The sequence below is a fragment of the Phalangium opilio genome, unplaced genomic scaffold (genome assembly GCF_054372755.1).
Source record: "Phalangium opilio isolate 3A_F unplaced genomic scaffold, DU_Popi_V2 ptg000013l_1, whole genome shotgun sequence".
Lineage (NCBI taxonomy): Eukaryota > Metazoa > Arthropoda > Arachnida > Opiliones > Phalangiidae > Phalangium > Phalangium opilio.
In genome coordinates, this window is record NW_028324148.1 from 8,832,828 (window position 1) to 8,852,575 (window position 19,748).

General features: G+C 36.7%; 1 protein-coding gene across 1 annotated transcript; it reads left to right on the forward strand.

Annotated features, from left to right (window-relative positions):
- Positions 1-15,722: 15,722 nt before the first annotated feature.
- Positions 15,723-17,729, forward strand: LOC149708833 (uncharacterized). The gene is made up of 3 exons (XM_089863876.1): positions 15,723-15,914; positions 16,641-16,930; positions 17,660-17,729. The coding sequence occupies exons 1-3, from the start codon at positions 15,723-15,725 to the stop codon at positions 17,727-17,729; spliced, it is 552 nt and encodes a 183-aa protein (XP_089720002.1).
- Positions 17,730-19,748: the final 2,019 nt, after the last annotated feature.

Below are 19,748 nucleotides of genomic sequence, written 5' to 3' on the forward strand. Positions count from 1 at the left end.
TTACGTGCAAAGCTGAAAATAGATATAATTGTATACATTATGTCACTTAACTGGTTTAATTACAATAGCTTAAAATGGCTGCGGTTAGATTGGCAGATCAAACACTTCAATATAGGACTCCCTCTAGTGAAAATATGTCTGATAATTAGTCCAAAGGACCAAAGAATATGATTATTGTTGTTTATTAATCGATAAATATTAATTGTATAGCTTTCATTCCTTTCTGTTTTGCCTAAAATCGGCCTATCATAAGAGAGTATGTGTCACTATAGCATAGCGCTTTACTTTACTCCTTTCGTCACGTTAAACCACACCTGAAATGTCCTTGTGTCCCATTCGACCGAATCCCATTCGACCGCACGCGTTTCCCATTCAACCGAAAACAGCCCAAATGTGCGGTTTTGGGAAAATATATATCAAAATTTAAAATGCAAACGTTTTCACTTTTTTTAAGGATTTTCTTTTACCCTACAGTTTTCGTTGTATACATATATTGATGTTTGAAATGCAAAATTTAATTTTAAGAGTGATTGATAATGGAGAGAATTGCATTGTTTTCGAAAAGGTGGCAGCTAACTATTAGGAGAATATTTTGGAAAAGGTGCCAGCTAATTAGTAGGAGAATGTTTTGGAAAAGGTGGCAGCTAATTAGTAGGAGAATGTTTTGGAAAAGGTGGCAGCTAATTAATAGGAGAATATTTAGGAAAAGGTGGCAACTAATTAATAGGAGAATATTTTGGAAAAGGTGGCAACGAATTATTGGAACCATTGTTTTGGAAAAGGTGTCAGCTAACTATTAGGAGAGTTTATTTTAAAAGGTGGCAGCTAACTATTAGGAGAATATTTTGGAAAAGGTGGCAACTAATTAATAGGAGAACATTTTGGAAAAGGTGGCAACTAATTAATAGGAGAATATTTTGGAAAAGGTGGCAACGAATTATTAGAACCATGGTTTTGGAAAAGGTGGCAGCTAACTATTAGGAGAATATTTTGGAAAAGGTGGCAGCTAACTATTAGGAGAGTATTTTGGAAAAGGTGGCAGCTAACTATTAGGAGAATATTTTGGAAAAGGTGGCATCTAACTATTAGGAGAATATTTTGGAAAAGGTGGCAGCTAATTAGTAGGAGAATGTTTTGGAAAAGGTGGCAGCTAATTAATAGGAGAATATTTAGGAAAAGGTGGCAGCTAACTATTAGGAGAATATTTTGGAAAAGGTGGCAGCTAACTATTAGGAGAATATTTTGGAAAAGGTGGCAGTTAATTAGTAGGAGAATGTTTAGGAAAAGGTGGCAACTAATTAATAGGAGAATATTTTGGAAAAGGTGGCAACTAATTAATAGGAGAATATTTTGAAAAGGTGGCAGCTAATTAGTAGGAGGTAGGAGAATATTTTGGAAAGGTGGCAGCTAATTAGTAGGAGGTAGGAGAATGTTTTGGAAAAGGTGGCTGCTAATTAATAGGATAATAACCTAACCGAACCTGACCTAACCTAACCAAACTTACAATTTCCTTCTCTGGGCTTGAACCCGAGCCTCTAAATTAAAAGCCTGATATTCTACCATGCTTCTGCGGTGATTCGAAATCCTCACAGACGTTTAATTAACAAATTCTTTAAAATAAATTCCCATTCAGCAGAAACCCGCCATTGGGCTGGAAACTTAAATATATTCTCCATAAAAAACCAAAAAGCGGTTTCGGTCCAATGGGATTCGTTCCAATGGGACTATACCTGAAATGTCTAACTCAAATTAGCATGTAGTTTTAAATTGAAAAAAAAAATTTAAAAAAAAAACGGAAAATAAATAATAGACGAGTTTGTTCTCCTGAAGCTATTATTTTATCTGGAAAAAATGCTTCCCAAAAAAGCTGTCAATATGACAATTAGTTTTTTCTTAATAATACAAAGTGCAAAAGTAAGAGTGTCACAAATTAACTGAAATCAGAAGCCCATTAAATTAGCCTAGGAAGTAACCAAAAGCGGGGATTGGGACTCCCCTCTTTTGTGTAGCAATACTGAAGAAGGGTGACACCTTCGCCACCTCCCGATAACTTCTCTGATCTCCGGTTTAGGTGCGACTCGTACGCCAAAATTTGCCCTATTGAGAGAGAAACAACTATTGGCCGAAAATAAACGCTCGATCTCTAAAGGGACAGGAAAACGCTCCCTTCTACTGTAAAACCAGTCCTCTCAAGCAAAGCATCAGGGGAAGGGATGGGGGCTGTCGCTGTGAATATGGGAGCACCGGAACAGTCAAGACCATTCGGCTTTTTTATGAATCTTCATAACCCTATGGAAAGAAAAAATCAATTTAACGACCGTGGCGGTTCCTCTTTTATTTCTGTGTAAAGCAAACGTGCTGTATAGAGGGATTCTACCCCGTTTTCCGGTCCTTTTTAGCGATCCAGCGTTCATGGGCTGAAGAAGTCACACCCCACTCACGTGAAGAAAGACTTCCGAGAGAGGAGCTCGAGATTTCTAACTGGGTTAGAAAAGGGGGAAAAACCAAACACCTATCCAAGGATTTAAAAGGAGTTCTTACCCCATCAGAGACGTACGCTATACTAGCTATATTAATTGTTTACTTCCTTGGCTAATTTAATGGACTTCTTCTGAAATTTATAGAATCGATCCAGTGCAGACCTTTTACAAAAGTGTTAGATACACAGGTCTCTTGTTCTAATGATCTACCAAGAAAAATATTGATTGAGAGCGCTAAGATATCCTAGAATGACTTTCACAACATTTCTTAAAGGGTATGGGAATTTACAATTTCATATTATATTTTAGCACGAAAGTGGTATTATATTACACTTTCAAGTCTCTACTTTCAAAATATAAAGTTTTTAATATAATTGAACCAAAGTTTCTATTTTTAAAATCCATTGCAAAATCACGAAAACTCAGTTTCGATATATAAATCATTTTGTCTTGTCAGCTTGTTCGGTTGGTTTATGACATCACTATGACGTTGAGGAAAAAACGCGGGAAACCTATACGCGCGAGCGCGACCCCTAGCTATACGCGTCTCGAGCTCTGTCCATGCTTTGATAGCGGAGAGAGTGGCACCATCTCGCGTGTGTGACGTCAAAAAAAAAGAAAACGTAGCCTTTCTTAAAAACTTTAAAAAGTGGATTTTAAATAATTTCATATGAAGCATTTTCAAATGCATATTGTCAAATAACTAGAAATCGGAGAATTAAAAGCTTGATATTTTTGAATTCACAGTAATTAATTCTATCTTTTGCTATATAAATCAGAGGTTTTTCAAACGAAGCTTCTCATACCCTTTAATCATAACGATGATAATGGAGTAGAAAAGAATATTAATTTCTGCGAAAACGTTTGCTCCATTTTTACTACCTGCGAACGCGGTGACAGACACACACACACATAGACATGTCAAATGTAATACCATAGTCACTCGGAGAGTTAAAAACCGTCCGTTTTAGTTAAAGGGAGGGTGAAGTGGAAAATCAATTTAAAGACCAGTTTGCATAGCGAAACATCCTGGATATATCTCCGAATGATTTTAAAATTGAAATTGGGTTCAGATTCTATGTATAATTTGAAATAAGCACTTCCGACCAATCACGTAACGCCATGTCTTGCTGTTAACAAAATTCCGAGAAAAATTCTCGTTGCAAGCTTTATATGTCACGCCACGATTATCACATCGCGCGGAATTTTTATCAAATCTCGCGATAAATTTCATTCAGCATCGATTGTGCCACTAGAATTCTGTTAACGGAAACGCAGGGCGTTACGCGATTGGTCTAAGGTGCTTATTTCAAATTATACATAAAATATCAACCTATTTTGAATTTTAAAATCATTCGGAGATATAATAATAAGTCTTATAATTAGTAGAAGAAACGATAAAAGTCACTTGATTTTTTACTTCACCCTCCCTTTAAGCGTATATAATATTTTCTATGTGTAGCCGGAAGACATAGACTTCTTGTACTTGGAATCCTTAACTGGTCATTTTCAGAGACTCTATGCTTTATTAAAAAAGGAAGAGGTATAGAACCCGTCACACCTGACGTGACGTAATGAATAATTCAGTTGAACTTGTAAATCACCTATTTAACAGTTTCTAAAACGGCAAAAGCCTCTTAAGTTCTTCTCTAAAAACGAGGTACCAGATACCGCAAATGTCATGAACTCAACAATTGACCTATACTTTCGAAAAACCAGTGAAACGCGAGAAAGGTGGAGCTGGCGGGCTTCAAAGAGTTAGACCGTTCTCCTTACATTCAATCAGATATGGAGTCCATGGCCGCTTAAAGATTCCAAGTAGAAGAAATCTATGTATTCGTGTTGTTAGTTCTAACTACGTTAGCAAGATTTCGATTTTTCCTATTATTTATTAATTTTTATAAATTCGTAAGTCCTACTTTTCACAGATCATAAGAGGCCTGTATTCGTATGCGGTGGAAGTTTTATTTTCCAAAGAGTCGGGAAAAATCATTAGCTCAAGCGTATAGGAATTAAACGGAGCTCACCTCACCTCCAAGTGACGTCAAACTTAGAAACTACGTCGATAATTAGCAAGATACTACTATTCTAGTTGGCATTATTTGACATGAACAAGCGTAAACAGCGGAATTCGTATAATTATGCAAGTTACTATATTGATTTACAAGCGTTACGTGAAAACCAAAAATAACTCGGTGATAGAATTCGTGCTCAAAGCTACAGTGCATGGTTACGTAAGGATTCGGGCCGTGCCTCCATTGCTTATCGCGTCAAATAAAGTACAGAAGTTATATTTAGAGTAGGAACATCTTCGTTACGTGTCTATTCCCCGGTGTAAGTAGCCTATTTGAAAACATCCGTTCAATTTGAAGTCAGTTTGACTGTTCTTTTTTTTTGTATAAAGTTTCATTGTATTACTATTTTTGATTAAAATCTATGGTAATTAACATATACTCTGGTGTGTGAACTGCCAAAATCATGAATCACAGTATAGTCGAAAGATTATTTGCGAAAACGTGAAGAGAGCGAGTTTGGAACAATTCATTTCTCGACTAGTCAATATTTTCCTTATTTGTGTTGCACAAGCTAACTATTGGCGTTGCCCGGGCGCGGGCCTTTTCGGTTGATACAACTTTTGACTGTATATACCGCTTAACATTTAAAAACTAGACCAGGGTTAAGGTTTGCACGAAATTTTAAGGTTATACAAGTATATCAAATACGAGGAAATAAATAACCACAACACTTATCTGTCCGATGCTGGACCTATCAGATATCATAATATTAGAAACCGTTTCCGGAGAGCCAAAGGTCTCATTATAGCTTGTGCCAAACCAGAGACTAGTCCTGGGGCTTTTATCATCCCTGCAGGGCCGCTGGTAAAATCAGGGAGGAGAGCCTAGAGAGGGAGTGTTAGTCTAATGTTAAAGGCACAGTACTATAAATGGAAGGGGAAAAAAGGGAGGATAGGAATTTTTTTCTCTCTCTCCCTCGATTCTAACTAACGCGCACGCACGAGTGGGGTCGGTTACTACACCACCACCAGCTCCCACTTCCAGTTCAATGCCTGTTTTTAAATTTGACGCATGTGCGTGGACATCGCGGCGAGTGACTTTGCCAGCGCTGGAGAGAGACGAGTTTAGCCACGAAGCCAACCAATCCGCCTATTCACATTATTACTCCCTCTCAAGTCTCTCCCCCTGGTAAAATTATGATCCAGTGACATTACCCATTTCCTCTGTGCTGGTTTCAAACACAAGTTAGTATCAGGATTTAATTTTTAGTTTCAAAAGGGTTTAATTTAATTGGTTTAGTTGGGCCGTTGGCCACTGTACTTCTATTGCTTAGTTTTTTATCAATATTTTAATTTTAGAGAGCACGTTTTTAGTCTGCAACCGACTGAATAAATTACAAACGAAGTTTTTAGAATTTTTAAAAAAAAACTCTTTTACCTGAGCACTATTTTATTTTCCGACCCAAAGCTTGTAGTAGGGTCTCTATAGGATCGAATGATAATTTTACAAGGAATTTGTACCCAAGAAGAGTCGAACGGGGCTTCCCCTTTTTGGGTGTACAAATTTTAATGAATTCATGAATTAAAAAGTTTTAAACACTTTGAGGGGAAATACGGGCTGGTTACTTACTCGTTCTATAAATTTTCTTTAGAGGTGGCCTCTTGAACCAACCCGCGATTCAGCTCCCATTTTGGGTTTTTATGAAAGGAAGGGGAAAAATAAGTAAAAATAATACAAAATTGACAGTTTAGACATTAAATTTACACAAATAATAATAATAATACAAACAAATACAAATAATACAAAGTTTTTGAATTTGACAGAATTTTTTTAGTTCATAGTTCATACAAATCATAAGTTAAATCCATTTTATATTTGAAATTTAAACACATTTAACTTCATACTTTTACTACATCACTTTTCACATCAAATTTATTTTCTACTGACAAAGTGTCTATTTCTGGGGGTACAGGAGCTGAATGGGTCGCCTAAGAACTGTGCCATTTGACCTTCGGATCATACAAGACCTTATTTTCTTATACCATCCGTCAAAGGTCTCAGTGATTACCCCTAGTTTCCAAGAATGTTTTTTTTTGATATCTCCTCATGAATCATCATCACGTCTCCCGCCTTAATTTGTATGTTTGTTTTGCGAATAGCATTCGACAACAAAATGCCACATTATACCTTTCCTTCTGTAATAATTCTCTCTAAATAATCGTGAAAAATATTAGCTACCAAAGCTTTTAGTAGGGTCTCTATAGGATCGAATGATAATTTTACAAGGAATTTGTACCCAAGAAGAGTCGAACGGGGCTTCCCCTTTTTGGGTGTACAAATTTTAAAGAATTCATGAATTAAAAAGTTTTAAACACTTTGAGGGGAAATACGGGCTGGTTACTTACTCGTTCTATAAATTTTCTTTAGAGGTGGCCTCTAGAACTAACCCGCGATTCAGCACCCATTTTGGGTTTTTGTGATTGGTAGGGGGCTTGGTTAGTGGAAACTACTCTTTTTACTTGTAATTTAGAGAGATATACACATAATATAATTTTAAGATAGGTTTGGATTTTTTAGTTATTAACTTTTCCAATTATATAAGTGTGATTTTTTTTTGGTTTTAGGCTAGAATTAAGTGTTGAGAATATTAAAATTTTCGGGGTTACATTAATTTTGAATTAAGAAATTTTACACTGGCGCCTAAAATGCGTTTAAGTACTTCAAAAGAAAAAATAAGTAATAATAAATACAAAATTTACAGTTTAGACATTTTACACAAATAATAAAAATAATAACAGAAGTAAAATAAGACTAGAAGTACTGAGCTAACCAAATTCTTCACTTGGCGAAAGTGAATATTCTTGATAACACACCAACGGTTGGCCCTCTGGTAGCGGTTTCTGAATTTTCCCTCCAAAACGTGAGACGCTTGTGGCGGTAGACGGCCGAACTAGATTCAAGCACCTGCGTCCCTGTTCCGCGGCTTTAGGTTGAGAGGAAGGGGGTAGGAAATTTTTTGGAACTCGACCAATTTTTAGTTTTGCCGCTCTTTAGAGCTGGAAAACTATTGTTCCGACTGTTGGTTGGTCGGCTGGCTGGAAATGTTGTGACCTGATGAATTTTGTCATAAATGAACATTTCGAATTTTAAATTTCCCGCCAATTTGCAACTCAAAATTCACCCGTAGTTCACGTTACACCTCATAGGTGGCGTAACGTATTTTATTTCAATTGAAATTATTTTTCTGTCGGTGTCGGGAGGCGAACCTGCGACGTCCCAATTGTGTTGAGATCCAATAGAGGGCAAAATGAGATGTCATAAATAGACTGCAAATTCCGTCTAGAGGGTCGCCTGCTTCTGCTTATGGCAAAGTCTAAGGCCTAACGGATGATAGTTTAATCAGGTGTTTAAATGCAACTTAATTCCGTCGATACCGTTAATGACAAACGCAATCAACATACTCATGGTTTAATTAAAGTTAATATGAAAAATTTAAGGCTCCATTTGAATTGCTGAAAGATAATTATAAAATTAAATCAACAACTCAACGATAACAGGAGTAAGAAATGCGAAACTCCACTTAAGTAAAACAAAATTAACGTATTCAAGGATTAATTACGTTAATATCAAGGTATCAAACAAAAACCATTTAATTATAATTTGGAATTTCAATTTAAATGTATCCCAGTTTCTTAAAAACCCATTAAGAGTCTGCTACTCAACGTTGCCACCTCCAGTCTCTGCCAAGTGATTTAAACTTCACACCTTCTCTAATGAGGAACTCAATTAACGAGATTTACAAACTGACATCCTTAAATTAAGTTATCATTCAAAAAACTGTGCTACTCAAGTATAAATAAAAAGGTATTGAAGGTTAATATCAGATATTATGTGGAGTCTATGGTCGCTTAAAGATTCCAAGTAGAACAAATCTATGTCTTAATGTTGTTAGTTCTAACTAGAGAGCTGCAAAATGAAAATATTAATCTCCAACTCCTTCCAACTCCAAGGCAATACGCAACAATGACTCCAATTCCTCCCAATGCCATAATCAAAAGTTTCAACTCCGCAGAACTCCGCCAAGCGAAATGTAAAACTCCTCCCAACTCCTTCCATGAAAATTAAAATTTCTTAAACTCCTCCCAACTCCTTCCATGAAAATTAAAATTTATTAAACTCCTCCCAACTCCTTCCATGAAAAATAAAATTGTCTTAAACTACTAACTTCGTCCATTAAAACCTTTTTAGTTTCTAGTCTTTGGAAGATTTCTTTACTTTTTAGAATTGGAAAAATAGAAAGTTCAAGTAAAACGTGTAGCTCATTAGTTTTCTATCAAATTTCGCCTGAGATTGATATCACGAGCGCTTATAAATTATGATTTTCAAATAAGGAATAATATTTACTCATAAAATTCTTCTAGACATTAAAACTTAAGATTTGGGGGGAAAAGGCGCTACGCGTGGTCGTTGAGTCATATTTTAGGCTTAGTTTCGTAAATTAGCTATTTAATTAAAATCGGACTGATTCGCTTCGCAAATGCTATTTTGAAGGACAAGGCCACGAACTTCACGAATCAAGAAATACTAACACTAGATTCCATTCTGTTATTAGTTGTGCCTGCCAATATGCCTACTGCCTTACTTAAATATGCCTCAAAGCTAGAAAGGAGACGCTTGTCAATGGGTTTAAGAGAAAAGGAAAGCGCCCGCGGCCCCATTGTGTGAGAGACTCACTGAGGGGACGCGTCACGTGGGGTTACGGGTGAAAAAAGAATTTCGTACGAAGCTTCTGAAGACAAACAACGCTAAAGTCCGCTTTTAAATTGGAGCCCTACCACTTACTAGACTTAAGTTTTCCAAGTCCGTAGATTTCCATGTTTTAAGATAATTTTCCATTGCCTCCCAACTCCGCAATTATAATTATCACTATTCCCATTGCCTAACAACTCCGCACACGAAAACTTCCACTGCCACCCAACTCCAATTTTATCTCAGAAAAACATTTCCAACTCCTGGAGTTCCCATCGCTTAAACGCGGAACCCAGCGGGTTTCGGAGTTCTTCCACGGAGTTGCAGCTCTCTAGTTCTAACTACGTTTGCAAGATTTCGATTTTTCCTATTATTTATTAATTTTCATAAATTCGTAAGTCATACTATTCGCAGAACAAAGGAGGCCGCTATTCGTATGCGTTGTTTTCCAAAAGAGTCGGGAAAAATCATTAGCGGTGCTCAAGCGTATAGGAATCTTCAGTTGCTAAAGTCAGTAAATAGAGCTCACCTCATCTCCAAGTGACGTCAAACTTAGAAACGACCTAGATAATTAACAAAATTCCATTATTCTTGTTAAACATGAAGATTCGTAAACAGCGCAATTCATATAATTACATTAAGTTACTGTATTGATTTACAACCGTTACCTGGAAACCAAATAACTTGTTGACAGAAATTGTGCTCAAAGCTATAGTGGTTACGGTCGGATTCGGGCGGTGCCTCCAATGCTTGTCGCAACAAATTAAGTACTGATGTTATATTTAAAGTAGGAACATCTTCTCGATGTGTCTGTTACCAGGTGCATGTAAGTAGCCTATTTCATTTGGGTCTTGTTCAATTTCAAGTTTCCGCATGACTGTGTTAACGAATCGAAATTACGAAGCCCTCATATAAGCTCTTCCTGTATGAGCAGATCCAATAACAGCGGTTCATTAAATAGCAGTTTACCCGCTACACTTTTAAAAAAATTTAACTTTTTGACACCTCTAGAGGTGTTTCCTAATGCATCCTCAGTAGCACCCCTTTTGGTATTTAATTCCAAGGGATGTCATACGCACCTTTGAAAATGGTGCGAAATAATACCTTCACTGTAGGTGCTTTCTAAATCCCGTTAGGTGTTAAAAATCACCCCTAATAGAGGTGTATATTAATACCAGAATAAGTGTTTATAGACTCAGTGTAAAAGATGTTTTTTGAAATAAATTTTTCAAAAAAACCTGAGTTACAATTGATTTGTCGTTCAAAATAGCTGCTCAAAATCTGCTGCTCAAATCCAGTAGATTAAGGGTAAACGTTTTTTCTGCTGCAAGCCTTATACAACCGTGTAAGAATGGGCACGCGTGCGAAATGGTGATATTCACCGTTTGTAAAAAACAAAAAAACAAGTTTGGAGACCAAAATAAACCTCTCCGAGTCGAGAGGAGGGCTAACATTTTCTACCCAAAATTATACTTCTTAAACGTAGGTCAATCAGCCAATGATAAAACCGGAAATAAAAAGCACAAATTTGGCAAAGGTTAAGTGTCTAAACCTTTACTGTATATCCTCAATAATTCTATTTAAGGACATAATGTATATCATTCAAATGTGTATTTAATTTTCGGCTCATTCTGAACCGTTAAGGCCTCCTCAAACAGGACGAGAATCAACGCCAATTTTGGTTTAACCCTAAGTGTCTTGATTCATGGAACCAATCAGAACAACACTTAGTATAATATTAAGCACTAACATCCTTTAAAACTAGGAAAGTTTAATTTCACGGTTACACTATATATAAATGTAGTAAAGCTAAATTAAAAAGTAAACACCAAATTTGAAATATTAATATCAACAGATGCTCTTGGAATATTGAAATGAAACAGAGCTTTATAGCTACACAACTACTTAAAGAATCGTAATGCCGAAACATATTTAACATATTTTCATTTAATATTCTGCAAAATGAAAATGTTATGGTTTTGTTAGAGATATTTTCATCCTACTCGCTTTATATTAGCTTTGATATGCGTGTAGTGTTTCGATTCAGATGCAATCTTCATTTCTCGTTCTATATAAACTTTCACTTGTGTAGTTCCGAAGAAAGAAGTTTATCTTAAATAATTAAATAAATATAACTGATATTAATTTTTTAATCGTCAGTATTTTACCTTAATTCTAGTTACTGGGCTATGAGTCGGACTGAAGCAAATACTAACAGTTCTCCATTTCTACTTCTAAAATTAACTCTATCCCTGATATATAAATATAAACAGAAGTAGGATAAGAGACTAGAAGTAAAGAACTCTAGCATTGGTAGTAGATCCTGGCACAAGTGAACAAATTTGAGGATTTTATGCGGCTTCCATCGTGCCTACACTAGAGAGAAAAATATTGGTCGAGGTCCAAAAAATTTCCTTCCCCCTCCCCTCAACCTAAAGCCGCAGAAAACGGACGCGGGTGCTTGAATCTAGTTCGGCCGTCTACCGCCGCGAGCGTCTCACGTTTTGGAGTGAAAACTCAGAAACCGCTGCCAGAGGGCCAACCGTTGGTATCTTATCAAGAATATTCACTTTTGCCAAGTGAAGAATTTGGTTACCTCAATACTTCTAGTCCCTTATCCTACTTCTGATATAAATAATGGTTTTAATAAAATTAGTAAATTGTTTTCAGGAACATGGATTTCAGGATATTAGTACAAAAAGTACGTAAACTTTAAAGGCTATATGTATATTAAAAAGAGGACGAAGAAAACGAACAAAGGTTTATCGATTCATTGTCGCTAAAAACTGGAAACTGTAAAATTAGTAATTCTCGAGTAAAGATAAGGGTAAAATTGAATCGACAATGGAGAGATAATGCCGAGTTCCAGGAGCATTTATCACTCTTCTTTTTGGTAGATAGCGGCATCAAATCTTCATAGATTAAAAAATAGTTTAGGTAAGACAAAACAAGTTGGGCAACCAAAATCAACCTCTCCGGGTTAAGACCCAATTAAGAGGTCTTTCTTAAATAATTAAATAAATATAATTGATATTAATTACTTTGATCGTCTGTAATTTACCTTTATTCTAGTTTAGTCGTTTTAAGATACGTTATTCCTAAAATAATTTTAAAACAGAGCTATTGTTGACGTTTGAATTCAAGCATATGCCTCTTGAACAATTTTGGAAATTTAGGGCTTATAAGTCGTCCGATTCCCGACAAGGGATGAGAAATAGAGCAATTGCTTGAACCTTTGGTGGAAGCCCCGCCATTGGGAGGTTAGACGTTTCTCGTAACCCTAGGCGATCCCCTCGTGCATCATAACTTACCCTAACGATGATAGTGGAGAAGAAGCCGATACATTATTCTGTGAACTGCGATCGCAGTCCAGATATTGCGAACACGTTTGCTCCGATTTGCCAACTGCGAACGCGGTGAAAGACACACGGACACCAAACACAAATACATGCAGTGTAATACCTCTCCGTGACGTCGTCACTCGGAGAGGTAATATGCTGCGTTTTTTTACGCATTATTAAAATAAAAACCTATTTATGAAAATATGTAGCAGTGCTTCATTGTAAGATGCAAAATCAAATGCTCTTGATAAGATAAATAGTTTAAAGGAATGGGTCACCCTTGAATTTTTTTATTTGGAAAGATCAAATAAAAATATGGATATTTAAAATTGGAACCATGTATTTATCTACAATATTAAGGAAGATATGAGCATGTAACGTAATACACTGGCCCCTTCGCGTTAGGCCATACTGTGAGGTGCCTTTCTGTATTTTCAAAAAGTCGCCAATTTCCTAGTCTAAAATCTTATTGGCTCTTGCTCATCCACAATATTAAGGAAGATATGAGCATGTAACGTAATACACTGGCCCCTTCGCGTTAGGCCATACTGTGAGGTGCCTTTCTGTATTTTCAAAAATGTCGCCAATTTCCTAGTCTAAAATCTTATTGGCTCTTGCTCATCCACAATATTAAGGAAGATATGAGCATGTAACGTAATACACTGGCCCCTTCGCGTTAGGCCATACTGTGAGGTGCCTTTCTGTATTTTCAAAAATGTCGCCAATTTCCTAGTCTAAAATCTTATTGGCTCTTGCTCACCCTCTGTTGGCCAATAATATAACTTTAAAAAGAGTGAGACGATCCAGAAAACGAAACTGAAGGGAACGTTTCTAGCAGCAGACTACGTGTAAAACGAGCTATCTTACTGGCGGAGTGTATGAGCCAATCATCGTTTGGACTAACACGTCACGCAACATACAGTGGCGCTTCATTACAGGGGTCAATGGCGGCGCCCATATAAGTTAATTAATGGTATTTAATTAAAAAGCTGGAATCGTAATTAAAAAATAAAACCCGGATCTTTGCACTTACGCTACTTATAAATATATCAAGGAGGTAAAAGTAGGCTTGTCTATTCCTTTAATAAAAGGGATTAACACGATATTATCAGAGAGTTATTTTTTTGGCTTGTGTTCTACGCCTTCAAAACGAACTCTAGATTTTAATTAATGTTCTTATTATGATGAAATTATTATGTTTTTATTGAATAGCAATATGAACATATTATTACTGGAACAATTTCTCCATATACACATCCGCACTACGCGATTTGTGCATATGTTTTAAGCAACATTCGAAACATAACGTAAGTTGTATTTCTCCATCAAATGACGTCACTTTTTAAGGATTAATTTAATTTTGTGTATAATATTTTCAGCTTAAAACTTGTGAATCACTCCAAGGTCCAATCGATTCTTTATAAATTCCATGGGCAAAATCCAACAAATGTTTTCGGACTAATTGCTGGCAGAGCTTTAAAACATGGGGTGAGATTTAGGGTTTAGTATCCTAGTCTAGGAATTGGTCGACAAATTCGGACACATGAAGAACTCTTATAATACAGGGTGTAGAGCCGAAGTTTAGTGGGATCTATGTCCGAGTTTGAGTCGAAAAGGATCTATAACAATTGGCCCTCATTGGGCAAGGGACCAAGTTTTCAAGATATAATTGGGGTGATTAAGGGATGACCCTTTAAATTTAAGTAAGAAACTCAAAGACAATACCAAGTTGATTAATAATCTAAGCTTTGTCTATGTCTATGAAGGGATTTCCACACTAAGCCTGTGGCTTGTATAAAGTTGGGTCCCTTTACAATGCATAGAGTGGTGATGGCTAGCCCCTATGCCACAGCTAACCTACAGAGCCCTATACTAACTATTACCGTTAACCTCTGCAAGTTTTGATGAAAAGGAGAAACCGGGTTAGACCGCGGAGGAAAACTCCTTTTAACAAGCGGGGAGGAAACTTGCAAACTCTACGCAGAAGGATTTGTTCCTTGATATTCACCCGGTGCCACAACCCGGGACCCTGTTGCTGCGAGGCGAAAGCGCTAACCCCTACGCCAGCCCACCTAGGGGGACATCCCTTAAAGACACCAATCAGAACTTGTAAACGGTGGTCTTTAGGGCGAAATGACATAAAACATTTTCATCTCAAAGTCGTCCAAAACGCACTGTTCTTCGGTAATACCAACGTTTTCCGAACCCCCTGTCTACTTTAATCAAGACAAATATTGAGAATGATTATAAAAATTAATGTGTGACTTTTGTGAGAAAAGAAAATCAGAATCAGTAGAACCTTCATGAAAACATAAAACATTACGTTTTTGGCTTTGTTACCATCTTTTAATAGCTGTCATTATTAAAAGATGCAGACTTAAGGTTCCCTTCAAGCTATTTCGTCTAATAGCAAAATAAATCAACACTTTCTTTATTACTTGAATGAATCTGGCTTGCCGCCGAATAATTACTCATTTTTTAACAACAGCTGTCTGACGCTGCTATTCAAGTCTTTAATGGACATTGGAAGGACCCTGCAAATTTGCACATATCACCTGCCTGCAAATTTGCACATATCACCTGCAATTGATGTTACAGACCATTGTATTTTCACGACAGTGACCGCCGTCAATAACGACGTTTCTCGTTTATCGATACAAGGCTTCGATACAACTATTTGGATCTTTGCGATAATGTCTATTACTGTTATGGCTTTCGCATCTACTCTTGAAGAGAACTCTAAGAAGAGAGTCCGTTCTCAGTCACGAGCTTTCTATGAACATCTCTGGGAGTTCACCACTTGTTTCTTCGAAAATTGTTAAGTTCATTATTTAACGCTGTCCTTATTAATTCGAAAAACCTCTAAAGTAAGACCCTTGCTTGGATTTTTTTCCGAATCCATTTCTAAGAATTTAAAAGCAAATTTTCCTCCACATTTGACATTAAGGAATAAGTAACATATGAAAACTGGACGGAAAAGATTGTATCACTAAACTGGTCTTGGGACCAGCCAGGCAGTTTGGTCTCGCAAATATTTGTTCTCGAGACAGTTTTGGCTAGTGATTATTTAGATTGGGTTTGTCCAAAGAAAATTATCAACTAAGGTAAAATTTTTGACAGATACAAATAACTTCGGTATGCGGTCTGTCATTTTACAACTGTGCTGGCTCTTCTTCTCCTTCATTTTCTTAAAATGCTATTCCTCGTTACTCAAGAGCGAATTTTTAATTGACGATACGAAATATGTCGATAATATCGATGATCTTTTACGGCAACCTCAACTATTACCGATGATCCATGAACCCTTTATATTGTACGATGCTTTAAAAGTAAGTACATCCTGTGTAATTATTTGGCATTGTGTACAGTATTTCACCGTTGCAGCCGAAACTGTTTTTACATGGTTAACTTGTTTTATTTTCACAAGAAGTGCCTATTGTGTAAATAGTGGAACTTTTTCAGTTGAATTTTACCCACTTTTAGCCACATATACGATGAGGCTCTTAGTTTGACCCGAGCCGTAGTAGTAGTAGTGGCTTTCGTTATCGTTAGATTTTAGCTTAAAAGGAAATCGATTGTACTTCAACCCACCAATAGCGGTAACTGAGCTCAGTAAGAGATTTTATTTTAATTAAAATTTTTTCACATCGCACCCGGGAATTGAACCCGAGTCGCTGGCGTAGCAGCAAGACAAGTTACCACAGAACCATAGAGACTCCTTTAGTTTATCTCTAAAGTGTCGGGGATGGGGGAGGGCACCTCTCTATCTGTGGGGTCGGATATTTTTTAATTTTTATCTGTGGGGTCGGACACTTCTGATTTTTTTTGGGGTCTTTGAATTTTTTTCTTTTTATGTGCTAATTAAATAGATAACGATGTGACTATTATTAAGGCCCAGCCCTTGGACCATTTTGTTTATCGAGTATTTGAGAAATTTGTTGCTACTATTTCAATACTTCCTGTTAGTTTTTGCTTGCGTAGCATAATAGACAGAGTAATCTTGCTTAATACCGTAATTGGAAAGGTAAAAAATTTCTTTTCACTTGAAATTTTAGGAAAATCGATCTGTGGAATATTCCCGTCTTTCAAAACGAATGGAGCAGAACGGTATTTACTTTAAGTCCTTCAGCGATGACGTTCTTAACAATTTGGCCAATGGAAAAGGAGCACTTTTTCACCAAAGTGATATCATATTTGCCCTTCTGGGTTATAAGGGAACTAAAACTAAAATTGAAACACTGAATCGAAAAATATACAAAGGAAAACAGAGATACGAAAGCGCATTTCAATATTTATACTTCAACAAACGACTTCCTCGCAAAGTGCTAGAACAAGTGGATTACTTGTAAGTTAACAGAAATAAATGAAATGAATCAAAGGCTTAGAGTTTTCAGTCAATATGGGTTTTATTAAAGCAAGCAAGTCATTGAAAGGACATAACGCTTGGAAACGCTCATTTACAAATAAATTTGTTTCAAATTTTATCAGAAGTCCATTAAATTAGGCAAGGAAGTAAACAATTACAGTAGCTGAATGACCTGAATGTTCCAAAATTCACACCCCCATCCCTGCACCTTATTCCACATGCTAGAGAGGGCTCGGTTGGTACTGTGGTAGGCGGGCGTTTTCCGGTCCCTTTAGAGATACAGTGTTCATTTTCAGCCAATAGTTTTTTCTCTCTCGATAGGGCAAATTTTGGCGTACGAGTCGCACCTAAACCGGAGATCTGAGAAAAATTATCGCGAGGTGGCGAATGTGTCGCCCTAGTTCTTCAGTATTGCTACACAAGAGAGGGGAGTCCCAAACCCCGCTTTTGGTTACTTCCTAGGCTAATTTAATGGACTTCTGATTTTATTAGGGTTGTGCTGTTAAGCGTTTCAATCGAATACCGAAAATAATAATTCAAATCGGTATTCGATAAGCCCATTTGCACTATTCGAGTCGAATTATTCGACAATATTTCGATAAGTATAATAGAAGTTCCAAAGCAGCTTCTCTTACGCTATGAGGAGCTGACTCTACATGGAGTTAAGGCCATATCTAGAGTGTCAACGTTTATTGAACTTTATTAAAGACGTTCCATATTCCAAAAGGCCCAACTTTTGTCACAGTTGGAAAGTTTTAGATTGACTTTGAGCGCCTGATAGTGTAAGAAAATAACAAATTTAATTATTAGCGAATACTCGGCTTAATTTTTTGCGATTAATTGTTCAATATTAAATTGGCAAAAGTTTAACCATTCTATATTTGACTCAGTGTTAGATAAGGAAAAATGTTTGGTATTCTATAACCGTTTCTATACCCAAAAAATAATTTTCACACACCACTTACCCCCCTTATTAATTTCCTGATTTCGCTCGATGGTTGCAGTTCTGCCAAAAAGCCCAGGTTTTAGAGCTCGGTATTTTCTATCCACAAATTAGTGGATAACCGATTATTTATAAGTTTTTTCATATAATACGATTTAACATGTAAGTTCTGTGGATAATTTTCGACAATGGATAGATAATGTCGAGCTCTAACAGTTCTTAATCGTTCTTCTATGGGTGTCAATCTTGATCCTTCTCGGCTATTTCCTAAACCACCGAAACCTTTCAGGCAAAGGTGTGTCATGTTTTGCTATCCTAGACCTCGGCATATCTATCCATTATCCGTAAATTAGTGAATTGTCGATTATTTATATAAAAAAGATGCGGCATATAATACGGTTTAACATAGAAGTTCAGTGGATATCTCTTAAGTACAGATTAAAATTAGGACTGTTCACGAGCCGAGCTGAGCGAGCTTTTTAAAAGCTCGGCTCGGCTCGAGTCAAAAAAATGGCGGCTCGGCAATGTAGTGGTTCAGTAAAACCCGCTCGGTAAAATATGCTCAAGGTTAGAGACGAGTTAGGTTTATTTCATGCTCGATTTCATGTAAAAATACAACGGATTCACGGAACGCTATTGGTGGAGAGAATAAAGACTAAAAATCAGAGACTAAGCTCGCGAGCCGGCTCGCGAGTCGTAGTGGCTCGATGCCTGTCGGCTCGACCATAAAAAAGCTCGCTCGTTAATTAATCGAGCCGCAAAAGTGGCGGCTCGGCTCGACTCGAACTCGGCTCGCTCGTCCTAATTAAAATGAAGTGGATAATGGATAGATTGTTCCGAGCTCTAAGCTATCCAGACATAAACGATGAAAGAGCTGAGCTGCTAGCGTCTTAAAGACTAGACTAGATAAATATTACATATGTATGCTTAAGGCGCATTATTTTCTACACACTTTAGGCCCTCTTATATACATAACGTATATATATAATGTCATTGCCGTTGTAGAAATTATATTCTTGAAACCAAGAGTAAGAATAAGGCTTTGCAAAAATTTCGTATGAAACAAATTTCTCCACTCTTTCAGGATTTTACGGTTTCAAGAGACGAAATTATCCGAACTAAAGAATGTTAGGAGAGCTTGGACATTCCGAAACATTATGTTCAATGAAAAGTCTCAGCTTCAGGAGATGGCTACGCTGACGCTTGGATTTCTATCCAGAGTTTTTTTAATCATTGTGAGCGGACTCTCTTTGTCATCGCTCGTGGCATTTTGTGAAATTGTTATCAACCAAATTCAGTTCTCGAAGATGTAGGCCAAGTAGTGTTAAAACCTGGACAGCACTGCCGTACCTTTAATCACACTAAAACAGACATAAGAAATGGCGAATACGTTTGCATCAACCATTCTCAAAACGTGACGAACAACAGACACATACTTTCTCAGTGAAATTATTTATGTTCCAAATTTTATGGAATATTCCTTTTAAGGTTTAGTATAAATTCTTCCAAATTCTAAATTCACGGTTTCAATTTTATTTCAAAAACACATTCTTTAAAGATAATAGTTCAAATCTAAAACTCAATGAATTCTGGTTGTGTTGTTTCGCCACGGGGTCTTTGATGCTGGTCGTTCGGGATCAAGGTGTGCTATTCACATTAGTATAAAAATTATGCTCTTTGGGAACCCTAAAAACGTAGTTATCTTTCTCGCTAAATATATTAATTAACCAAAATCATCACCTAGACAACGCTTTATTTTATATCTACTCCGCAAGTCCCAATAGTGAAAACTTAGCGGTTACCCTTGCATTTATAAATACCTTTGTAGGGAGGGAGAATACCAACCTTCACGTG